Source organism: Lotus japonicus, chromosome 6 (genome assembly GCF_012489685.1).
Source record: "Lotus japonicus ecotype B-129 chromosome 6, LjGifu_v1.2".
In the NCBI taxonomy this organism is placed as follows: Eukaryota; Viridiplantae; Streptophyta; class Magnoliopsida; order Fabales; family Fabaceae; genus Lotus; species Lotus japonicus.
Genome location: NC_080046.1, coordinates 48,647,148 through 48,666,804, shown reverse-complemented (window position 1 = coordinate 48,666,804; position 19,657 = coordinate 48,647,148). Strand labels below are relative to the sequence as shown.

General features: G+C 33.6%; 2 protein-coding genes across 3 annotated transcripts; both read right to left on the bottom strand.

Moving 5' to 3' along the window:
• Positions 1-1,855: 1,855 nt before the first annotated feature.
• LOC130726095 (protein SIEVE ELEMENT OCCLUSION B-like) lies at positions 1,856-6,418 on the bottom strand. 2 transcript variants are annotated; one of them, XM_057577322.1, is made up of 7 exons: positions 6,157-6,418; positions 5,852-5,941; positions 4,495-4,922; positions 3,913-3,998; positions 3,625-3,779; positions 2,999-3,481; positions 1,856-2,621 (listed from the first exon to the last, which is right to left on the bottom strand). In XM_057577322.1, exons 1-7 carry the CDS (start codon positions 6,355-6,357, stop codon positions 2,010-2,012), a joined length of 2,055 nt encoding a protein of 684 aa, XP_057433305.1. In that variant the 5' UTR covers positions 6,358-6,418; the 3' UTR covers positions 1,856-2,009. The 2 variants fall into 2 exon arrangements, with proteins under 2 accessions (XP_057433305.1, XP_057433304.1); XM_057577321.1 differs by having other exon boundaries at positions 3,913-4,007; positions 6,157-6,417.
• A 6,688-nt stretch (positions 6,419-13,106) lies between these two features.
• LOC130723096 (uncharacterized) lies at positions 13,107-19,242 on the bottom strand. The gene is made up of 11 exons (XM_057574029.1): positions 19,047-19,242; positions 17,194-17,721; positions 16,829-17,077; positions 16,465-16,728; positions 16,096-16,350; positions 15,781-16,019; positions 15,457-15,669; positions 15,287-15,379; positions 15,097-15,198; positions 13,584-13,943; positions 13,107-13,465 (listed from the first exon to the last, which is right to left on the bottom strand). Exons 2-11 carry the CDS (start codon positions 17,717-17,719, stop codon positions 13,394-13,396), a joined length of 2,373 nt encoding a protein of 790 aa, XP_057430012.1. The 5' UTR covers positions 17,720-17,721; positions 19,047-19,242; the 3' UTR covers positions 13,107-13,393.
• Positions 19,243-19,657: the final 415 nt, after the last annotated feature.

Below are 19,657 nucleotides of genomic sequence, written 5' to 3'. Positions count from 1 at the left end.
TACATTAATTATTTTAAAAAATATGAAATTATTTAATATTTTAATTATTAAAAAAATCAGAAAATATCGGAAGACATAGAATGAGGGGGTGACACTTGTCTAAAGTTGCCACTTTTTTGTTTCGGAAATAGTATATAGTATATGATAGGATGAGGGTAAACATGAAAAAAAATAAGGGTGTTTGCGTTTGGTCCCTCGCCGGAAAAAATAAGGCATGCCACATCAGCTCTGGCAGGCCACTAAGCCACTACGCCGAAGTTCCGCCCTCCGGTGAGGATGAAACGCAAACTTGCTGCAATCGTGGGGATGATAATCATAATATTTTCTAGCGAGGGACCAAACACAAACACCCTTACAAAGACAGGGACCAATTTGATGATCCCAAAAAGTAATTAATGTTTAGTAGATAGTAAAAAGTAATTTATAATTTGGGAAAAAAACTAAAATAATGCCTTATAATATGGGACGCGGGTAGTATTTTGTTAAAAGAGCATACTTAAGTCATTTGAAAGCTATATGCCAACAAATAAAAATAACTAATAAAAATTATTTTATTATTTTTACATCATATTTTATTATATTATTTTAAAATTATGTATTTATTAGTCTAGTGGTAAATAAGTTAGATCCCCATAAAGGTGAGATCATAAGAGGAAAGTTCGGGAAAGTCATTTGTTGGGAGCAACAACTATAGTATCTCGAACATGTCAATATCTATTAAAGACAAAAAAAACATGTTAGACAATATACGATTGATGACTTATTTGCTTTGATTTGAACAATATAATACTTTAAATATATTTTAACTCGTTAGCTGTCTTCTTCACTACGTGAGTAGCCCCCAAACCACCATGGATGGTTTGCATCTAGCTATATCCTGTTAGAAAATGAACAGGCTTGATCGTGAAGGAAATCACTTTCCTTAAAGTATTTCAAGCACTCTTTGAATTTGTCTTAGAGTTTGGATGCAAGAATACCTAGGATAATCAGCCTTTAGATTCGAGTTTGCACAAGGCTAATGAAAACTCGATATGAGGCGAAGTGGTTTTCTGGAAAATCAGAGGATATGATTGTGTTATGAATTCTGAATCATGCACTATATTTATAAGCAAAAACAGAACAATATATAAGGTTGCGACCCTTCATAAATTGTGTCTGTTACCAATAGATATGTCTGTTACCAACAGTCGCAAAATTCAAATTCAAAAACGAGCAAAACAAACGGACGTTACTGCAATCGCGTTGCGGTCGTGCGCCACTAGCGCCTCTACGCCCACGCTGGTGTCGCCGCATGTGACATAAAGTTTGGGACCACCAACCCATGCACATGTGGCACTATATCCTCTCTTTGTCTCTTTGTTGAATGGTTGACATTTAATGATATATAAATGCTTTAAAAAGTTGCTCCCCTTTCTATGTGGAACTTGTTTCAAATCCATTCAATGCAAAATCAACACACTTGTCATTTTGGAACACTATGTAATTATTACTACTAGAGTAATTATTACAACATATCCTAATTCCTAATCCTTATTTGAATACAAAACCAAAGGCTGTATGAAAGGCTGAATCATCATTGATGAAAGGCTGAATCATCATTATTTCCTAGTACTGCTTTCTTCGAATAAAAAAAAGTAAAGTCCCCACTCCCCATTGGTAAGATGAAACTATTTAAAAACTATGGATAAAGTCCCCATTGATCAGAGAGAGAGAACTATCGATCCTAGCCTTGACTAAACCAGGAGCTAGCAGAGCAAGAAAGAATAGTACAGAATTCTGCACATTCTATTAGAACACAGAACTAGTTATATAATTTGAACCAATTCACTCAAAAAATGCTAACACACAGACAAACTGCATGGAAATCAACATTTAAACTAAAGTTTTGATACAATAACAAGTGCCTATACAACAACCATGGGTTAACATGACAGACACATATAAATAGGAAACACCAGAACAAAAATAAACCAAACTTTGAAGTTACATGCATTCTTTCCTCTTTACTCTCAGGCAATATCAGTGGTTTCAAGACCATGGCAGCACATGTACTTAACAGAAGCCACTCCCATTTCATGGCCACACTTATTAGGACATGGTATGTGAGCTAGAATATCAGTGGGGTAGTTAGCAAATTCCCTATGTTCACATCTCTGAGGAACCTCCTTAGCCTTGCACTTCTCATAGTACTCCTTGAAAGCCACATCAAAGCTCACATCTTGGTGCAGTTTCTCTTTCCAAACATCAAAATCTGTGACAGTATGAAGCATGCTTTGACCTTGACCAAGAAGCTTCACATGAGATCCTTTACTCAGAATGCTCCATCCATGAGGGTCTTGTTTAAGGAACAACAATCTCTGTATCTCTCTTGTTGTGGAGTCTTTCACTTCTTCAGATCCACCCTTCATCATGAGTTTCTTGCTTGCTAACAAGTTGTCTATGGTGATCCAGAACCGGGGAACAACCTTGGGGTTATCCCTTCCTAATGGATATGACTCAATTGTGGTTTCTTCTAAGCTGAGAGCTTCATGGTTTTTCAGTTTCTCCAATGCTGAAGAGAAATCTTGGATCCACTTACTGTTGGTGCCTCCATAGATGAAGACATAACAGTCCCTTTTGATCTGATTTATGGACATGAAAGTTTAAAGGTAATTGTATTTTGATTGCTACCCCAAATTAACAATAAAAGGACAACAATAAATTATTTTAGCTTCTAGCATAGGCAAAGGAGGGAGCTGGTTCAATTTCTATCGTCGTGGCATAACCAATTGTAGGATTTCATAATTGAATTTCACAATATTACCTTATAGAAATCGCTTTTCTCATAAAAGTCTCCACACGCAAATCACTTCACTTTCAACACACTTTTACTATAATCAATTCAATTTTAACAAAATTAATTCTATCCAAAATCAATTCTAATTCTGATAACGCTGATCCAAACACGCAGTTTCAAATCAAACATGATAAGCTTTAGTTTGTAGTGCTTAGCACTTACCAATTCCCTTATTGTTGGACTGAGGTTGATCATCTCATTCCAAAACCAGTTCCACTGCTGAGTAAGTCTGGTGTGATCAGAAGTTCTGAAAGGGAAGCCATCCATCCCCCATGTAGAAATAATCTGCTTTGCATCAGGGTTTTCCACTTTACCCTCAGGGCTTATGAGCATGATAATAGGGTTGTCCTTGTAGTTCAACACCTCTTTGATTAGTCTCATTCCTGTTGGAAAATTGAACTCCTTCACCACATACCACTCAACCTTATTAGCATTTTCCAAAATTTTCCTTTTGTCATCATCCCAAGCATCCACTATGGGGATCCACAAAATCTTGAAATCCTCTTTCCTGTAACCATCTAGTTCTTTTGGATCCTCCTTCAATTTTTCATCAATTGATTTTAGAAGCTGAATCTCATGTTCAATGTTGTCAAGACCCGAAATGAACAATAAGACATACTTATTCTTAAACTCTCCCACTCCAACCTGTGATGAATAATTAAAGATATTCATAAGGTGGAAATTTTGTCAATATTAATAGACTTTAATTGACTAAACACTTTGTCTTTTTGGTTAATGTATTGTGCATTGGCTTAATACTAAGCATAAGGAAGTAGTAATAGTGGTACCTGTGCTCCAGTGAGGCCATTATACACTATTGGTTTTGAACCATGAGAATCACTAGGAATAATAAGAGCTTCCAAAAACTTCACAATATCATTTTCTTTATCAGTCTGAATGGCATTGATAATATCCCTTCTCCTTGAGTAATCTTCTATTGCCCCTGCAAATAACATACAGAATCTCCAATTAGCATTATATTCAATTCTGGTATCTTTTCAAGTTCAGATCATGTAAGTGGAAACACACTTCTAATATAGAGAAAATAATTCTAAAGTACTAAAAATATAATTAACCTATCTGCAGGTTGCACTTGTCCTGATGGTCCTTGAAATTTTTGAGAATGAAGTCAAGCTTATAATCAAATTTGGATAATTCGTATCTGTAACCCCTGAACCAAAGCAATTGCAATTATGATCTATCATACAAAACTTTAATGAGTAACTATGAGCAAAATGCTTATAAATACAACCAAGATTTTTTTTTTCAAGATGGACTAAAATAATAATAAAAAAAAAACAAGAAGACTACAGACATTGTTCTTATACAATAATAAAGTGTGATCTTCTCTAACAAGATAAAATGCTGCGTTAGGAAGAGCTTATCTGAGTTTATCTTATAACATTAACACTTATGCAGGTTTTGAGTAAGTTCATGCAAATAGCTTATGACCACCAACCTACAAATGGTTCTGAACTTATTTTCATAACCTGCTCAAATTAACATATTAATAAATGCTGATACTAACATATAAGCTATTTTGAACTTATATCAAAAAGCTTCTTAAATAAGCTTATAAATAAGCGCTTATGTAATATGTACTCATTACCATAAATGTTGAATTAAGTTGTTTACTCAAACAAGTCAATTACGCTCACCTATCACCCATGAAATCAATGTTGCTAGTACAAGTGACCAAGGTGATGATTGTCCAATATGTAAGAACAGGAATCTCATGCAAAGTATCTGACAAGGCAGCCACATCCTTTATGCTATACTCTGCAGTGATTAGCTTCTTCCAATCAGTGATGCATTGAATCACTTGCATGACCTTCCTCACCAAAATGCTGAAGCTAGCAAGGTGCTGAGTGTTTTCCATCATGCTCTGAAGCCCATTCAACTCTGCCAAAGATTTTCCAAGCTTGTCTCTTGGGATAGGGGCAAGTTGCCAAAATTTGCCAAATTCAAGTGCAAATGCTGCTACAACTATCACAGCTTTTGCATCCCACGAAAAGTCTCTCAGCTGTTCAAGTATCAACATGGTTGTTTGATGTGCATAATGCTCACCACGAGGTGTGCATATCATCTGTAATCAATTGTTACAATTAAATAAAGACATGATTTATCATGAGACATGTCATTTAATCCATCCTACCAAATGAAAAAGTTCTAGTTGTTGTTTATAAGTGCACCTATACTAAGAATTGGTGCCATACTTAAGTCACGTTTGCCTGAGTTTATTTGAGCTTATCTTTTTGCATAAGGGTTTATTGAAGTGTTTGAATAAGCTTAAGAAAATAGCCTATGACTCACATGTAAGCTGTTTTGAGCTTCTTTTCATGAGTTTCTCAGATTAGCTTATAAATAAGCGTTTATACTTACCAATAAGCTACTTTGACATTACTTCAATAGGCTTATCAAATTAGCTTTAAAATGTAACAAGTGCTTGTTGTCATAAGCACTTTATTTAGCTGTTTACCTCAATACACCCTTATTTTGTTATTTCAGGTCTGGTATCTTGATAAGTTGGAAAACCTTTACTATTTTCTGGTTTCCACGATAGAAGTTTCAGCAAGTTAGAAATAATTAGAAAACTCATTAATGTAGTGGTGACTTCATAAAACATGAGTGCCATTAAAATGATTGTTAAGTACTAAATATTGAGGTTGCAGTCACATTGTGAGTTATATTTCAAGCAATGCATTACTCTTCCACTCACTGAGCTTGTGACATGTCTGCTAAGAGTGTATCCCTCCATTCTAACAAAAAAAAACTCTTGCTTTTAAATCTAATTTGTGGAGGCATATGCAGAAACCAGAGTTAACACATGGTTAAGGCGTGTTTGGTTTCCAGCTGAAAAAGCACATTCAACTCACATATTTGGCTTTCCATGACAGTTTTTCCAATTTAGTAAAGTTGTTGGATTGAGAAAAAGCACATTCACAATTATCTAATTGAAAAACAAACACACACTAATTATTTGAGAAGAATTTTTTAGTATAATCCCATTTTTACCTGGCAAGCAATTCGCTTCAAGGCAGGGAGTCGTGGGAAAGAGAGCAATGGACCTGTTTCTTCTCTTAGCTGATCAATGTGTTGGCCATTCTGTACACAAAGGCCCCTTAGGTTATCAATCAAAATAAAAAAGTATGAACACGATAAAATAACATATTCCGAGACACTTTTCACACTTAATGAAAAATGAAATGTGTAACTAAACAAGCCCAGAATTGTAAACCTATACTACATTGTAACAAAAATGTGCTTAATGATAAACAACTTGTTTGATGTATGCAAGAGTGTAAAATGGGCAAGGTTACCTTAATAACCAAATCAGAAATTTCAATTGAGTGGTTGATAACATTTGAAGCAACGCTGTAGAGAGATCCAACATCATACTTTTCAACACAATGGAAATGGGTTATGTAAACTTTCTCTAGTATCTGATCATCACTGACTTCAAATGGGTTCTGCATGATCTTCTCCTGCTGTAGAGTGTTACTTGAAACCTGTTTAGACATGTTAGTGATTCAGCCAGCTTAGATCTATCTATCTCAAAATTTACTTAACCAAACAATGGCTATTTATAGGCTGAAGAAAGCACACTAGTTTTCTATGCACAGCCATAATAATAAGCTTCATTATAACTCAACAAGAGATTGGATTACAAAGAAGATTTATTATAATTGAAGTAGCTTTTGTGGCACCTAAGATTGTATAAGGATTTCATAATATACCCTTGATGGGTTCATGATTTATGCTAGATGAGCATTGAATAATTAAGGGCATAAATGACAATTCATTAGGATACCCAAAAATTAACCAAGCTTGACTGTATTCTTTTCCATCAAAGATTTGAAGGAAAGAATCTGTGTGGCTAACAGAACTAAAAATGATGTTATGTTTACTAAAGATAAAGGTGAAATTGCGAATAAAGAAAATAATATACTCTGAGTGCTGCCACTTACATGAGTGATGCCCTTGGTGTATTTTTTTCTAAGATTGCCAAGTTTCAAGATAAAAGTTCATTAAATAATCAAGAATCTGCTTAGTTTTTTAAAGTATATGTAAAGCTCACTTGAGTTTTTACATTAGTTACATATTGTGGTTATCATTTAATGATTCTTCTTAATATTGCTACTTTTATATTTTTTATCAAGTAATTATTGATTATAATAGAGTAATTTTCCTAATTAAATACATATATGATAATAAATAAATTAAATATATTAAAAATAAATTAATAAAATTAGAAGGTATATTTAAAATATTATGCATATCATATTCATTATAAAAAAAAAGAATAAATCAAATAAATTCATTTTTCAAAATAGTTTAATTTTGAAATTTTTGGTTGATAATAATTATAATTTATAGTAAAAATATGTTTTTGGTAATAATATTTAATATGATTTTACATAAATATGGACATATTGCACTAACTTTCTCTGAGGTTTATTATTGTTGCACTCACCTATAATAGGAAAAAAAAGTAGTATACAATAAAGTGTTTAATGAACTTCCTAAATGCAATTATATTTGGTATACTTAAAATTTTTCTTAATTGATAAAAAATAAAAATTATTCTTAACCAACTTCCACTTATTTTTATCTTTATATTCATAGTAGACGAGCTTATGAAGTTTTTTAACTAAGTCTTTACAATTTTTGTTAGTTTTTTAACCACATGTATCATCTACTGAGGAAACCATGTTCTACTCGAGTGTGATTAAAGTCAAAGGTCTCCCATAGAGTACAGTTCTTAATGATCGAACCTTAGGGATTAAAGAGTTAATTTTAACCACTATGATAGATATACATCAGATAGAACGATTTGTGTTTGTAAATTGCACTTATAAAGTTTTTTCAATTTTTTACTATCTTCAAAATTGTTAAAAGTTTATATTGAATAAGATAAATTATTATCTGTCATCGAATGATAGCTCAAGTGGCGAGAGCTAGAAGACATGTGGGTAGGGTGGGGGAGGTCAAAATATCAATCCATGAAGGGTGCAATATATATATATCTTTCTGATGTACCAAAAAGATAAACTATTATCTTAATTCATTTATCAACTAATTAAATTAAAAAATATAATTTCTTACAAACTGCATATTAACTAATTAAATGCTTATCAAACAATAAATAATATAATTTTTTATATGCATCACTAAAAATATTTTTCATAATTAAACTTTTTCTATACCATTGTTCCCATAAAAATTCAATTGCAAACATTGCTTTCAAGGTGAAAACATGCATAAAAGTAAGAGAGAAACATCATTTTGCACAAAACACAAACTAAGTTATTCAACTCTAATTATATATTTCCCTCCTTTTACTTATTATTGAGAGTGTACTATTATGAAAACACTAGTACTTAAAGAATTTTTTTTATGAATTAAAAAAAACAAAATTAATTTTAGATATAAGGGAACATAAATTTACATTCTATTTCAAATGATGAATGTATTTTTTTTTATTTTGCAGAAGCGCAATAAAATTTTAAATGGCTTTTGTCCTTACTTTTTTATGAGTTTTGATTAAAAATGTCTCACCACTATGTTGCATAAGAAGTCTTCGTATATGTTTACCATCACTTAAATACTCTCAAGTTTGTTTCCAAACAAATTATGCCCTTAAAAGTTGATATGATAATAGTAATGTTTTTATCAATTTTTATTTTATTTTAAAAATAACATCGTTAGTCTCTAAATTAATTGATTTTCGAATTGATATTTATTTTACAAACAAAATAAGTTCATTTTAAGAATAGTAATTTGATTTTATAAGTTCTACTCCCTCCGGTCCTTATTATAAGAAACATTTGACTTTTTAGGTTCATTATGTAATTGATGTATCTAGTCTATATTTATAAAAAGATACATTAATTATTCTATGAACCAAAAAAGTCCATTGTTTCTTGTAATAAGGACCGGAGGGAGTATATAATAGTAAGCACATGTAAGTAGAATTGTAGAAGTCTAATAGTTTTTGGCCCATGGGTTGTATTCTTTAGTTTTGGGTCATCATTAAGAGCTTTGAATTGGGATATAACCTCAATCTTTCATGTTTTAAAATTTTCGACTTCTACATAACTCCTAAGTAAAAAACGATATAAATTCATACAATGTAAACACTATTCTTATGCTAATTTTTTTATTAAAATATATTTGTGTGCACGCATATGTGTGTGAAGTTTGAAGACTAATTTTAACAATATTTTAATCAATTTTTATTTTATTTTTATCTAACAATTAAATTGTTATTTTTTAAACTAATTTATTCTTTAATTTTATATTTTTAAATTTATAAACAAAATGGAGTACCTTGCAAAAAAAATTAAATTTTATAAGATTTATATGTGTATGTGAATGGAATTATAGAAGTGCAAAAGTTTGTGACTTAAATTCTTTATGTTAGTGTTATCATTAGGCCTTTGAATTGAGATTTAAATCCAATATTTAAAGTTTACATTTTTCTAACTTCTATAACCCATAAAGTATATTAATGTGTTTTCTTCATATTCACCTGTATTTTTGTTCCCCATGCTAAATATTTTACTTTTGGGTGCTTTATTGGATAATAGTTGCAAAATCGAAACCAAGCTGTCAATGTTTTGTTCCATCAGGGAGTTTACACCCTCAGTAACAACCACTGTATGGTTCCTCCCTGCCCCAACTTGGACAAATTTATATCTTCAACTCTAATGCCAAAGGAATTGATTAAAACCCAAAATAATGAGAAAAGAAATTACAAACAGACACAAAATCAACCTTTAAATTGAAAATGGGCAAGGATAAGCCAAACACCAAAATCAAAATTAAATATGAATTTTGAGATTAGAAATACACACACATACAACTTTCACACAGAATTTCCTCACAACATTTGTCATCCAGACAATAAACCCAAAAGCCAGACAATTACCATGTGTAAGAGAGAACTTAGCACAATAAAGTTGAAAGACAAATTTACTAATTTTAGGTTGAAGCAGATAATTTAGTGAAAGTATAAAAATAACCCCATGAATCAGTCATCCTCCAAGTTGCTTTTTTATATGTCATCGACTTTTCACATCATCATCATCATGTATATACACCACTTTGAAAATTAAAAGCTATAAAAGGGGATAAGTAAAACTAAAACTTGATTACGACAAAAGATAAAGGAAACAAAAGAAAGACATTAGTACTTATATATACGAAATGAACAAAGAAAATTATCAAACATTAAGGTGATACCTAAAGTTGAACATCATCAAGTAAACCACAACTTCCTTTGTTGAGAGTAGGGCTTGCAAGCATGGTTAAATGCCAAGGGAAAAAATAGTAATTCAGCAAGCAAGGAAGTTTAAAAAGGAAATACATAAACCAAGACAAAAAAATGCAATTGATGGCAAATATGGTTTTGTTGTGAGGAAGATTATTGAGATAGAAAATTGAAAATAATCAAATGACTAAAGCATAGGTGACCGGGTCATACCTTAATGTCGAAATCGACGCAGGTGATGCAGAGGGCTGGTAGAATGATATTTCTCTATTGTGTGTGTGCTTTGATGTGAGGAAAACTTGGTTTAGAGATTTTATAGGGAGATAGTTGAAGCTGAAGAGGTGGGTGATAAGGTGCAACTTGAGAAGATGGAAGATGAAGATACTATGCGAATTAAATTTTTTGGATGGTGGAAGATTTTTGAAGTCCAAAACGTTGATGAGAAGTTGTAACCGCTGAATGTGGAAGAGGAAGAAAAATTAATGTTTGAAAGAAGGGCAAAAGCCAATAACATTGGAGATGCAATCAACGACCCTGATCCAATCTAACGAAAATAAGTAGTATATTTACACAAATGTCCATGCTTAATTTGAGAGTTGTGTACAATGAATTATTAAATTTCAAAGTTGCCCTCAATGTAGCAAAAACTCTTCCTTTATAATTTAGTGAAAGTATAAAAATAACCCCATGAATCAGTCATCCTCCAAGTTGCTTTTTTATATGTCATCAACTTTTCACATCATCATAATCATGTATATACACCCCTTTGAAAATTAAAAGATGTAAAAGGGGAATAAGTAAAACTAAAACTTGATTATGACAAAAGATAAAGGAAACAAAAGAAAGACATTAGTATTTATATATACGAAATGAACAAAGAAAATTATCAAACATTAAGGTGATACCTAAAGTTGAACATCATCAAGTAAACCACAACTTCCTTCGTTGAGAGTAGGGCTTGCAAGCATGGTTAAATGCCAAGGGAAAAAATAGTAATTCAGCAAAGGAAGTTAAAAAAGGAAATACATAAACCAAGACAAAAAAATGCAATTGATGGCAAATATGGTTTTGTTGTGAGGAAGATTATTGAGATAGAAAATTGGAAATAATCAAATGACTAAAGCATAGGTGACCGGGTCATACCTTGATGTCGAAATCGACGCAGGTGATGCAGAGGGCTGGTAGAATGATATTTCTCTATTGTGTGTGTGCTTTGATGTGAGGAAAACTTGGTTTAGAGATTTTATAGGGAGATAGTTGAAGCTGAAGAGGTGGGTGATAAGGTGCAACTTGAGAAGATGGAAGATGAAGATAATATGTGAATTAAATTTTTTGGATGGTGGAAGATTTTTGAAGTCCAAAAGGTTGATGAGAAGTTGTAACCGCTGAATGTGGAAGAGGAAGAGAAATTAATGTTTGAAAGAAGGGCAAAAGCCAATAACATTGGAGATGCAATCAACGGCCCTGATCCAATCTAACGAAAATAAGTAGTATATTTACACAAATGTCCATGCTTAATTTGAGAGTTGTGTACAATGAATTATTAAATTTCAAAGTTGCTCTCAAGGTAGCAAAAACTCTTCCTTTATATATAGTATAAATAGATAGATAGATAGATAGATAGATAGATAGATAGATAGATAGATATGATCACGAAATGAATTGAAAATTAATTTTAGTAAGCAACATAAAATATTTTTTAATATACTAAAAAATTAGTTTACAATAAATATTTTATTAAACTTTATCAATGTAATTACATTTCATATATTTATCTTATTTTTTAATTATCTACTACACAATACATTTACTATATTATTACATATACGAAGATAAATTTAACATATAACTTAAAAAAAAACCGCGCACGGGTTTAATTTCTAGTTTTAAAGTATGAGAAATACTAATGATATATATACTCTTTTTTTTTAACTTACTAATGATATATATACTCAAGCGTACTCATTTTTATTTATTGAAATTTACACGGGTTCCACCAAATTGGCATTGAGATGATCTATTTATTTATTTATTTGGAAATTGGAAGTTGGAACCATATAATTTTAACTAATAAAATAAATGTGTAAAAAAATGTCTTAAAAGAATATATTGTGAACTTCGGGTTCAATCAAATTTGGCGGTGAGTGTGTGAAAAGAGTTCTTGGGTTCAATCCCTACATATTACACTCCAGGAGGAGGGATGATGAGTCTTAACTGTGACTACATCTCGAATCTGGCGGCATGCAAAGGGTGACCGGATACTAAATGTTTATACCAAAAATGTTTTTGTTAGCACTTCAGTAACTGATACAACTAAGTGCGTGCTTGTTATTTAAAATCGTGGTATTGAATGAAAACGGTGCTCCAAGTCTCCAACCCCCTCCATTCACGTTTATGCCAAATTTATCATTTCAAAGCAAGAAACCAGATCTCCAAGGTGAAAACAAACATTGAGTATGTAACTCAGTAACTCTACCTTTTTAAGCTAATACAGCAAGTATTTGACTTCACCTCTCTTTTTTTGGTCAATCGACTTCACCTCTAAGACGCATCTATTGTGACCAGAAGTCACATCAAGTAATAAAAGGGTGAGTGAATATCGTTCATCATGAAGATGGGTCTTGAACATCAATTTGTGAGTCTAAACCTTAGTTAAGAAACTCAAATAAGGTGGATACTTGAATACAAGTGCATGCAAATTGCAGGGAAATTGAAACTTTCACCTAAATGAGTGAAAAAATAACCTAAAATTGGAAAACTTGAAATATCAAACACCATATTGCATCACTCAGCAAACATGCAATTGTGCTGTTGAAATGGGGACTTGCGTATCCTCCTTACAACTTCTAATTAGGCTAACATAGCCGGAGAAATTGGTAACTTCCGGATTGGTTCTTCACAGATCTCGACATTCTGAATCGGCAACTCCCGAATCAAACAGCTATTGCATGAAAGGCTTCAAAAATGTGCAACATGTGGGTGCTATCGGGAGGAAGATAAAACCTAAACATTCCTTAGTTATATTAACAATACTTTGCTATAGCATGTCATTTTCACTGGTGTATACCATACATGAATGTCACTAAACTATTTAAGATGACTCTGAAATTTCCACAAGATAATTTAGAAGTTTTTCAAATAGTATTTTCTTAACGACTTGGAAAACACTCAAACACACTTAAATAAAAAAAAATACTAATCTATGCGATATATGAAGTATATATCAACCTTCAGTTACTTTCCATCGCAAACTAAAAGCTTAAAATACACGAAACATGTGTAATTCAAACTCGATTACTATTTAGTGAAGATTCTCCTCCTTCTGATGTGGGGGCATCACCTTCCTTCTCTTGATCCTGTGAAAAACCAAATTACTTTTCACTTTATTGCATACTTAAAAGGATAAGATACTAAACTTCACCCAATAGCTTGTACTATTTTAGTTCAATATAAAGTAAGCATATGAAATCATACCGCTGAAGGAGTCCCTAACAAACCACCGAACTCTTCAGGGACCGTTCCCTCCTTCATTTCTATATATGAAATCAGTACAGTTTGTAATGTCTTGATATTCTCCTCATAAGATGCTAACTTGAGCCTCAAACTGTCGACCTCTTCTTTCAATTGAGAAGGTTCAGCTGTATCAGTGTTTGATAGATTCCCTAACACACTGAATCGCGTGGTGGTGGACGCAAATGCAACACTGTGAAGACCTCCTAGGCCTAAGCTACGTACACGTCCAGCGTGATCTGGTCCCAATACTTTAGCAAGAGCATCATTTGATGCAATTTCTGAAGTATTAACGAGTTGACCTAATTGTTCTTCAAGTTTCTCCTGTATGTATAAAAACATTGATGTCGATAAAATAATGACAAAGCATGCATAAATAAGCAGCAATAACTAAAACTAATCAAACACATTCTCAAATTATATCACATATTCACATTCCATTTAAATAGCAGCCCAAATTGATCAAACATATACTTATTAATCCCCAATTGGTCATAAGGAATGAATTACTAAATTACTTATGATATCCATGTATATGTCCCAACAAAGGAGCTAAATAGATCAATAATTGAATGGTTAAAGAAGGTACAAAAATTTCTGTGTTGATTCAAATGAGAAATTCCGAGCCAATTCTGCTTTGAATTCATACAATTTACTATTAATTTAATACTCCTATGAGCTTTATCTGTACAAAAGTATTTAGTAGGTAGGAGCTGTATGAGGAACAATTCGAGGTTTTACCATGATATGATTTGTAGCAAATCTAGCTGCTGAAGGTTGTTGTTTTAAGGTGCATGCCTAGTTTTCCACGAGGTAGGAGGAAAATAATAACAAAACCCTGACTAGTGCCTAGTTTGAAGGGTGCTCGCTGAATCTATATATAAAGAATAAGAGAGATACATGAAAAAGTATATCATGTATTTCTCAACTGTTCCAAAAGTTGAAGCAATCAAGAAAGGCCACGGGCCATTTTATCTTCTGTTGAAATTTTAAATTTTGAAGACTCGGGTGGAACAGTTTGGTTTAAGAGACACTGACACAACATTAAAAGAAAGCCAGCGTGAGGTTTTTACTCAACATCTCAATGTTGTCTCACCAATAACAAAGAGGGCTGTAATGCAATTCAACACTCAATGTCTGCATCGTCACAAAAGCTGTGCTTTCTTCTTGCTTCTCGGGTTTTTTTTTTAATAAAGTTAAGCTATATAGTTTTTGCCTTTTTGGTCAATTCCTTGAATTAGAAAATAGAAACCTAATCAAATAAGAAGATACCCTTTTATGTACAGAATCATGAATCTATGATTCATATGTGTGGAGACCTATATTTAAATAATCCAAACAACAAGATGAGGTTACACTACGCAATCGGTGTTAACAACCAATTCAAAACTAAAATCTTTTACTGAACCATAAAGAGAGTTCTGCAGGACTATGCTTCACAAAAGATATATAAAGTCTCATGAGAATTGTAACTCACCACAATAGACCTGGCTTCCGCATTAACATAAGATCCATCTTTTTTCTTGTGAGTTGCAATATATAATTCACCTCGACCCACAGCATGTCCAGCCTCTTCTTCCTACATATGTGTGTCCCACATAAGTCTAAATGACGAATAAAAATAAGTACCCATTAATACCCAACAAGAAAGAACACAAGTTATTTACCATTTCCTGTTGTCTCCGCGACAAAAGTTTAGATCCGCCAGTATGTGGAATTGTTTGCTTTTTACGGGCTTCAACGTTCTTTTGACACATCTCCTAAGATATGAACAATGTGTTAATTAAAATATCAACTTAAAAGGACAATACAACCAACCAATAACTAGGAATTTCACCATATATTCTGGCTTCAGATGATAATCAACAAACAATGGCCACTGATCCTCAGGAATTCCATTAGGGACTTTTTCTATAAGTTGCTCTCTAGAATATGAAGGGTTGAAGTTCAACTTCCATAAGTTCAACTTGTGATTCCTATACTTTCTTCCCATGGTAAGATAACAATAACGCTTAGCAATTACCTCCGAGGCCTGAAAATGAAAAAGATTCTTCATACAAAACACCAATGTTAGTATGTCATCTTTAAAAGACAATAATTGTCAACACTCAATAGTAAAAATTTATACTTGAAAAATGTTAACATTAACATGTCCATATACCTTCAAAGCGTTAAAGCATTCTTTTTTGTATGAATCAGGTACTTTTGGCCAGCTTTCAAAATAGATTGGAATATTATCAGGTTTGGTGGAAATACGTCCACAAGCTCCTGAAAGGAGTGCTGCTGCTTCTCCACAGGCTCGCATTTGCCTATCAAATGGTACCACTATGCGCTGACCTTGAGGCATATCAAATACACCCGGATTCGTCACTTGAATCTTCATTTCGTTGCCTTGTTCATCTATTCAAAGAAGTTCAATTTAGCTCGCATGATGGTTTAATAAGTTAATAACAATTTAAAACAAAATTATTATTACCTATAGCTTGTACAGTCCATGCTCTAGCGCACTCACGCCCTGGTTTGGAGGAACGGAGTTTGGAGGAACGTGATGATTGAGGAGGAGCCAATGGAGGAGATAGAGCATCTGGTGTCAGCTCTAAAACGTGTGGTTGTGGCTCCACATGATCAGAATGTACTTGAGATGAAGCTTGAGACATCAAATTTGATGTGCCATGCGAGGGTGCCCTTGTAGCAACACCATTCTTTAAACGTTTGGCTTTACGAAGTATGTCTATGTGGATAACAGAAAGGGGAACTTTAGTCCTATTCAAAAATGATATATATTCTCAACTTAGCTTGCACCATAATCTAATCTACTAACCATTTAAAATAGAAATATTATTACCTTTAGCTTGTGAGGAATGACGTTTTGTGGCACGTGTTCGTCGAGTAGGAGCCGATGGAGGAGTCAGACCCTGTGGTGTACTACCCAAAGGTGGAACCACAGGCTGAGGCAGTGTCGGCTCTAAAAGGTCTTCTTGTGGCTCCACCGGAACAGAATGTCTGTGAGATGAAGCTTGAGACAACATATTTGATGTGCCATGAGATATTCGAGATGGTACCCTAGTAGCAATACCATTCTTTGAACGTTCGGCTTCATGAGACATGCCTAAGTGAAACAAAAAAGGTAAAATTAGTCCTACTCAAAATTGATATATATTCAGCTAAGCTTGCATCACAATCTAAAAACTATTTAAAACATATATTACCTTTGGCTTGTAGATCCAAAACTCCACTGAACCCACGACGCTTTGCGGCACGAGTAGAAGCCCATGGAGGAGTCAGATCATACAATAGTGGACCCAGTGTAGACTCTAAAAGGTCTGGTTGTGGATCCTCAGATATAGAATATCCTTGAGATGAAGTTTGAGGCATCACATTTGATGTGCCATGAGATACACTAGGCGGTGCCTTGGTTGCAACACCATTCTTTGAATGTTTTTCTTTAATAGGCATGCCTAAGATAAAACAAAACAAAAAATTCAGTCCAATTCAAACTGTTATATTCAACTTAGCTTGCATGATAATTTAAAACAGAAAAATAGCAGTACATTCTATACTCTACTGGACTCACGTCTTGTAGAGGAGGAAAGGCTTTTTGTGGCGTGTGGTTGTCGGGTAGGAGCTGATGGAGGTGCCAAAGCATGTGGTGCACTACCCAATGGAGCTGATGGAGGAGCCAGAGAATGTGGTGTACTACCCAATGGTGGAACCAGAGCCTGAGCTGGTGTTGGCTCTAAAAGGTGTGATTGTGGCTCTAGAGGTACAGAATGTCCTTGAGATGAAGCTTGAGCCATCAAATTTGATGCGCCATGAGATGCTCTAGTTCGTGCCTCAGCCACAACCAAACAACCATTGAGTTTTGTGGTGTGTGGTTGTCGGGTAGAAGCTGATGGATGTGCCAGAGAATGTGGTGTACTACCCAATGGTGGAACAGGAGCCTGAGGTGGTGTTGGCTCTAAAAGGTGTGGTTGTGGTTCTAGATGTACAGAATGTCCTTGAGAAGAAGCTTGAGGCATCAAATTTGATGTGCCATTAGATGCTCTAGTTCGTCCCTTGGCCGCAACACCTTTCTTGGAGCGTTTGGCCTTACGAGGCATGTCTAATTAAAAAACAGAGCAAAATCAGTGCTGTTCAAAATTATGTGATATAAAATACAGCTTAAGTTACAGTGCGACAAAATAGTAAGTACAAGCGAACTGATAAGTATATTAAAAAATGGATATCATTACAATGCAAAATACACTAAACCATGATATTTCTTTCAATTATTCAAACATATTTTTCATCTTCCCTTGAAGTTGATTTTGAGCATGACTTGAAGTTATGAATTCATCATAATTATATCTAATGTAACTTAGAGAGCCACCTATATATAACCTAAGCAAGAAGCTAATTAGATTTTCTCTTTTCAGATACTTCTAGGATGCCCAGGAAAATCCCCATGAGAAGGGGGATGGGAAAGAAATGAGGTGTATTGCACGGTTCGATTTGAATCGGCACACTTTTTGTAGATGTCTAAGTCTAACAACTCTACCACTTCAAGTTCCCAGCTCCCCTAAAGTCTAAACATCAATGCTGAACAAAATCCTCACTCATGAAAGCTTTTACACAAACATTTTATGGCTAAATCTCCAATAAAACAAAATTTAAGAAACCAAACCAACTTAAGAAGGCTTGAAGTTTGATTTTTGTTTCATAGGCAAAGCAAATTCGGTGCCTTCTTTAACGCAAAAATTTAAAAATTAATTCCGAGCCAGGTGAGTAGCATTACACTCTATATAAACATTCACTACGATCCGTGTTTGACAAATATATGACTGGTTTAGTAAGGAAAAACTCATCATTTGAAAATAAAAAACAAAAACAAAAAACAACTACCATTCTCAGGGTATAACACAGATATCATGTAAATAAGTACAAACAAGCTTCAATACCCAAAATAAAAAATTACCCCTTTCTCACTCATAATAATAAATGCTACATTGAGCAAGGAATCATCAATCCAGAAACCACTATTATTTCCCTCAAAGTTTGTGACACCCATGATTTTTTTTTCAGTGAATAATGCTACTAGTGCAGTTAATTATTCCCAAATCCCAACCATAATTTCAGCTTGGCTAAAGTAGAATCCCCTTAAAATCAGTTGCAGAGTAATTTACAAACAAGCTTCCTACATCTACCATGAAAACAGTGGTGCTGAAATTCTAACATTCACAAAACCGCCAGAAAAAATCAAGCAAAGCAAATTGGCATATCACACTCAAGGTCCAATCAAAATTGCTAACAAGATAAAGTAATTACAACAGTTCCCAAACGATTGAAGAGAAAGAGGGAAAACTGAAGAAAACAAACAACAGAGAAATTGATCGAAGAAAGGGAAAGAGAGAACTGGGAATTAGGGCACAGAGTGTGAGAAATTGGTACCGATGTGGCGAGCGAAAACCCTAAATCCAGAGAGAAACTGCAGAATTCGACGGTCGGAGAAGAGAGACCAGAATCATTTAGCGGCAGTTCAGAGATCGGGGAACGAAGAGAATGATATTTGGGGTGGCGGTTCACAAATCTCACAACTATTTGTAACCAAAAACAAATCTCACAAACTGTTACATTTATTTATTTATGTATACAATAATTAAACTCACCTTGTGAAGGGTTTTAAATGTTTAGAAAAAGGTTTTTATAGAAGGAAAATAATTATATTTTATATGAATTTACTTGGAGAAATATTATTGTTGAATCAATACACGATATGCATATAGTTCAAGTGGGAGGAGCTGAAACATATGGGTTGGGTAGAGGGAGGTCGAGGATCGATTCCTGACGGGTGCAATTTAACTTTGTGATGTACCAAAAAAATAAATAATGATATACGTAACCAACACATTCTAGCATAACCAGTATCGGTAGATATCGGAGTTTCTTATGGATCTGATTTAGGGTTTGATCATTGATGATGCGTATGAAGAATGATTTGTTGTGAGAATTTTACTCATTTAATGTGATATCTGAACCTCAAGTTGATTAGTATTATTACT

What these genes read in the sequence shown, in the direction of transcription:
- LOC130726095 (XM_057577321.1), bottom strand. Translation starts at nt 6,357, where the DNA reads ATGTCTAAACAGGTTTCAAGTAACACTCTACAGCAGGAGAAGATCATG. An exon ending in TTTCTGATTTGGTTATTAAG is followed by an intron (nt 5,942 to 6,156) that starts GTAACCTTGCCC and finishes CTTTGTGTACAG; the next exon opens with AATGGCCAACACATTGATCA. An exon ending in TGAAGCGAATTGCTTGCCAG is followed by an intron (nt 4,923 to 5,851) that starts GTAAAAATGGGA and finishes AATTGATTACAG; the next exon opens with ATGATATGCACACCTCGTGG.
- LOC130723096 (XM_057574029.1), bottom strand. Translation starts at nt 17,719, where the DNA reads ATGCCTCGTAAGGCCAAACGCTCCAAGAAAGGTGTTGCGGCCAAGGGA. An exon ending in TCATTCCTCACAAGCTAAAG is followed by an intron (nt 16,351 to 16,464) that starts GTAATAATATTT and finishes TTATCCACATAG; the next exon opens with ACATACTTCGTAAAGCCAAA. An exon ending in AATGCTTTAACGCTTTGAAG is followed by an intron (nt 15,670 to 15,780) that starts GTATATGGACAT and finishes TTTTGTATGAAG; the next exon opens with AATCTTTTTCATTTTCAGGC.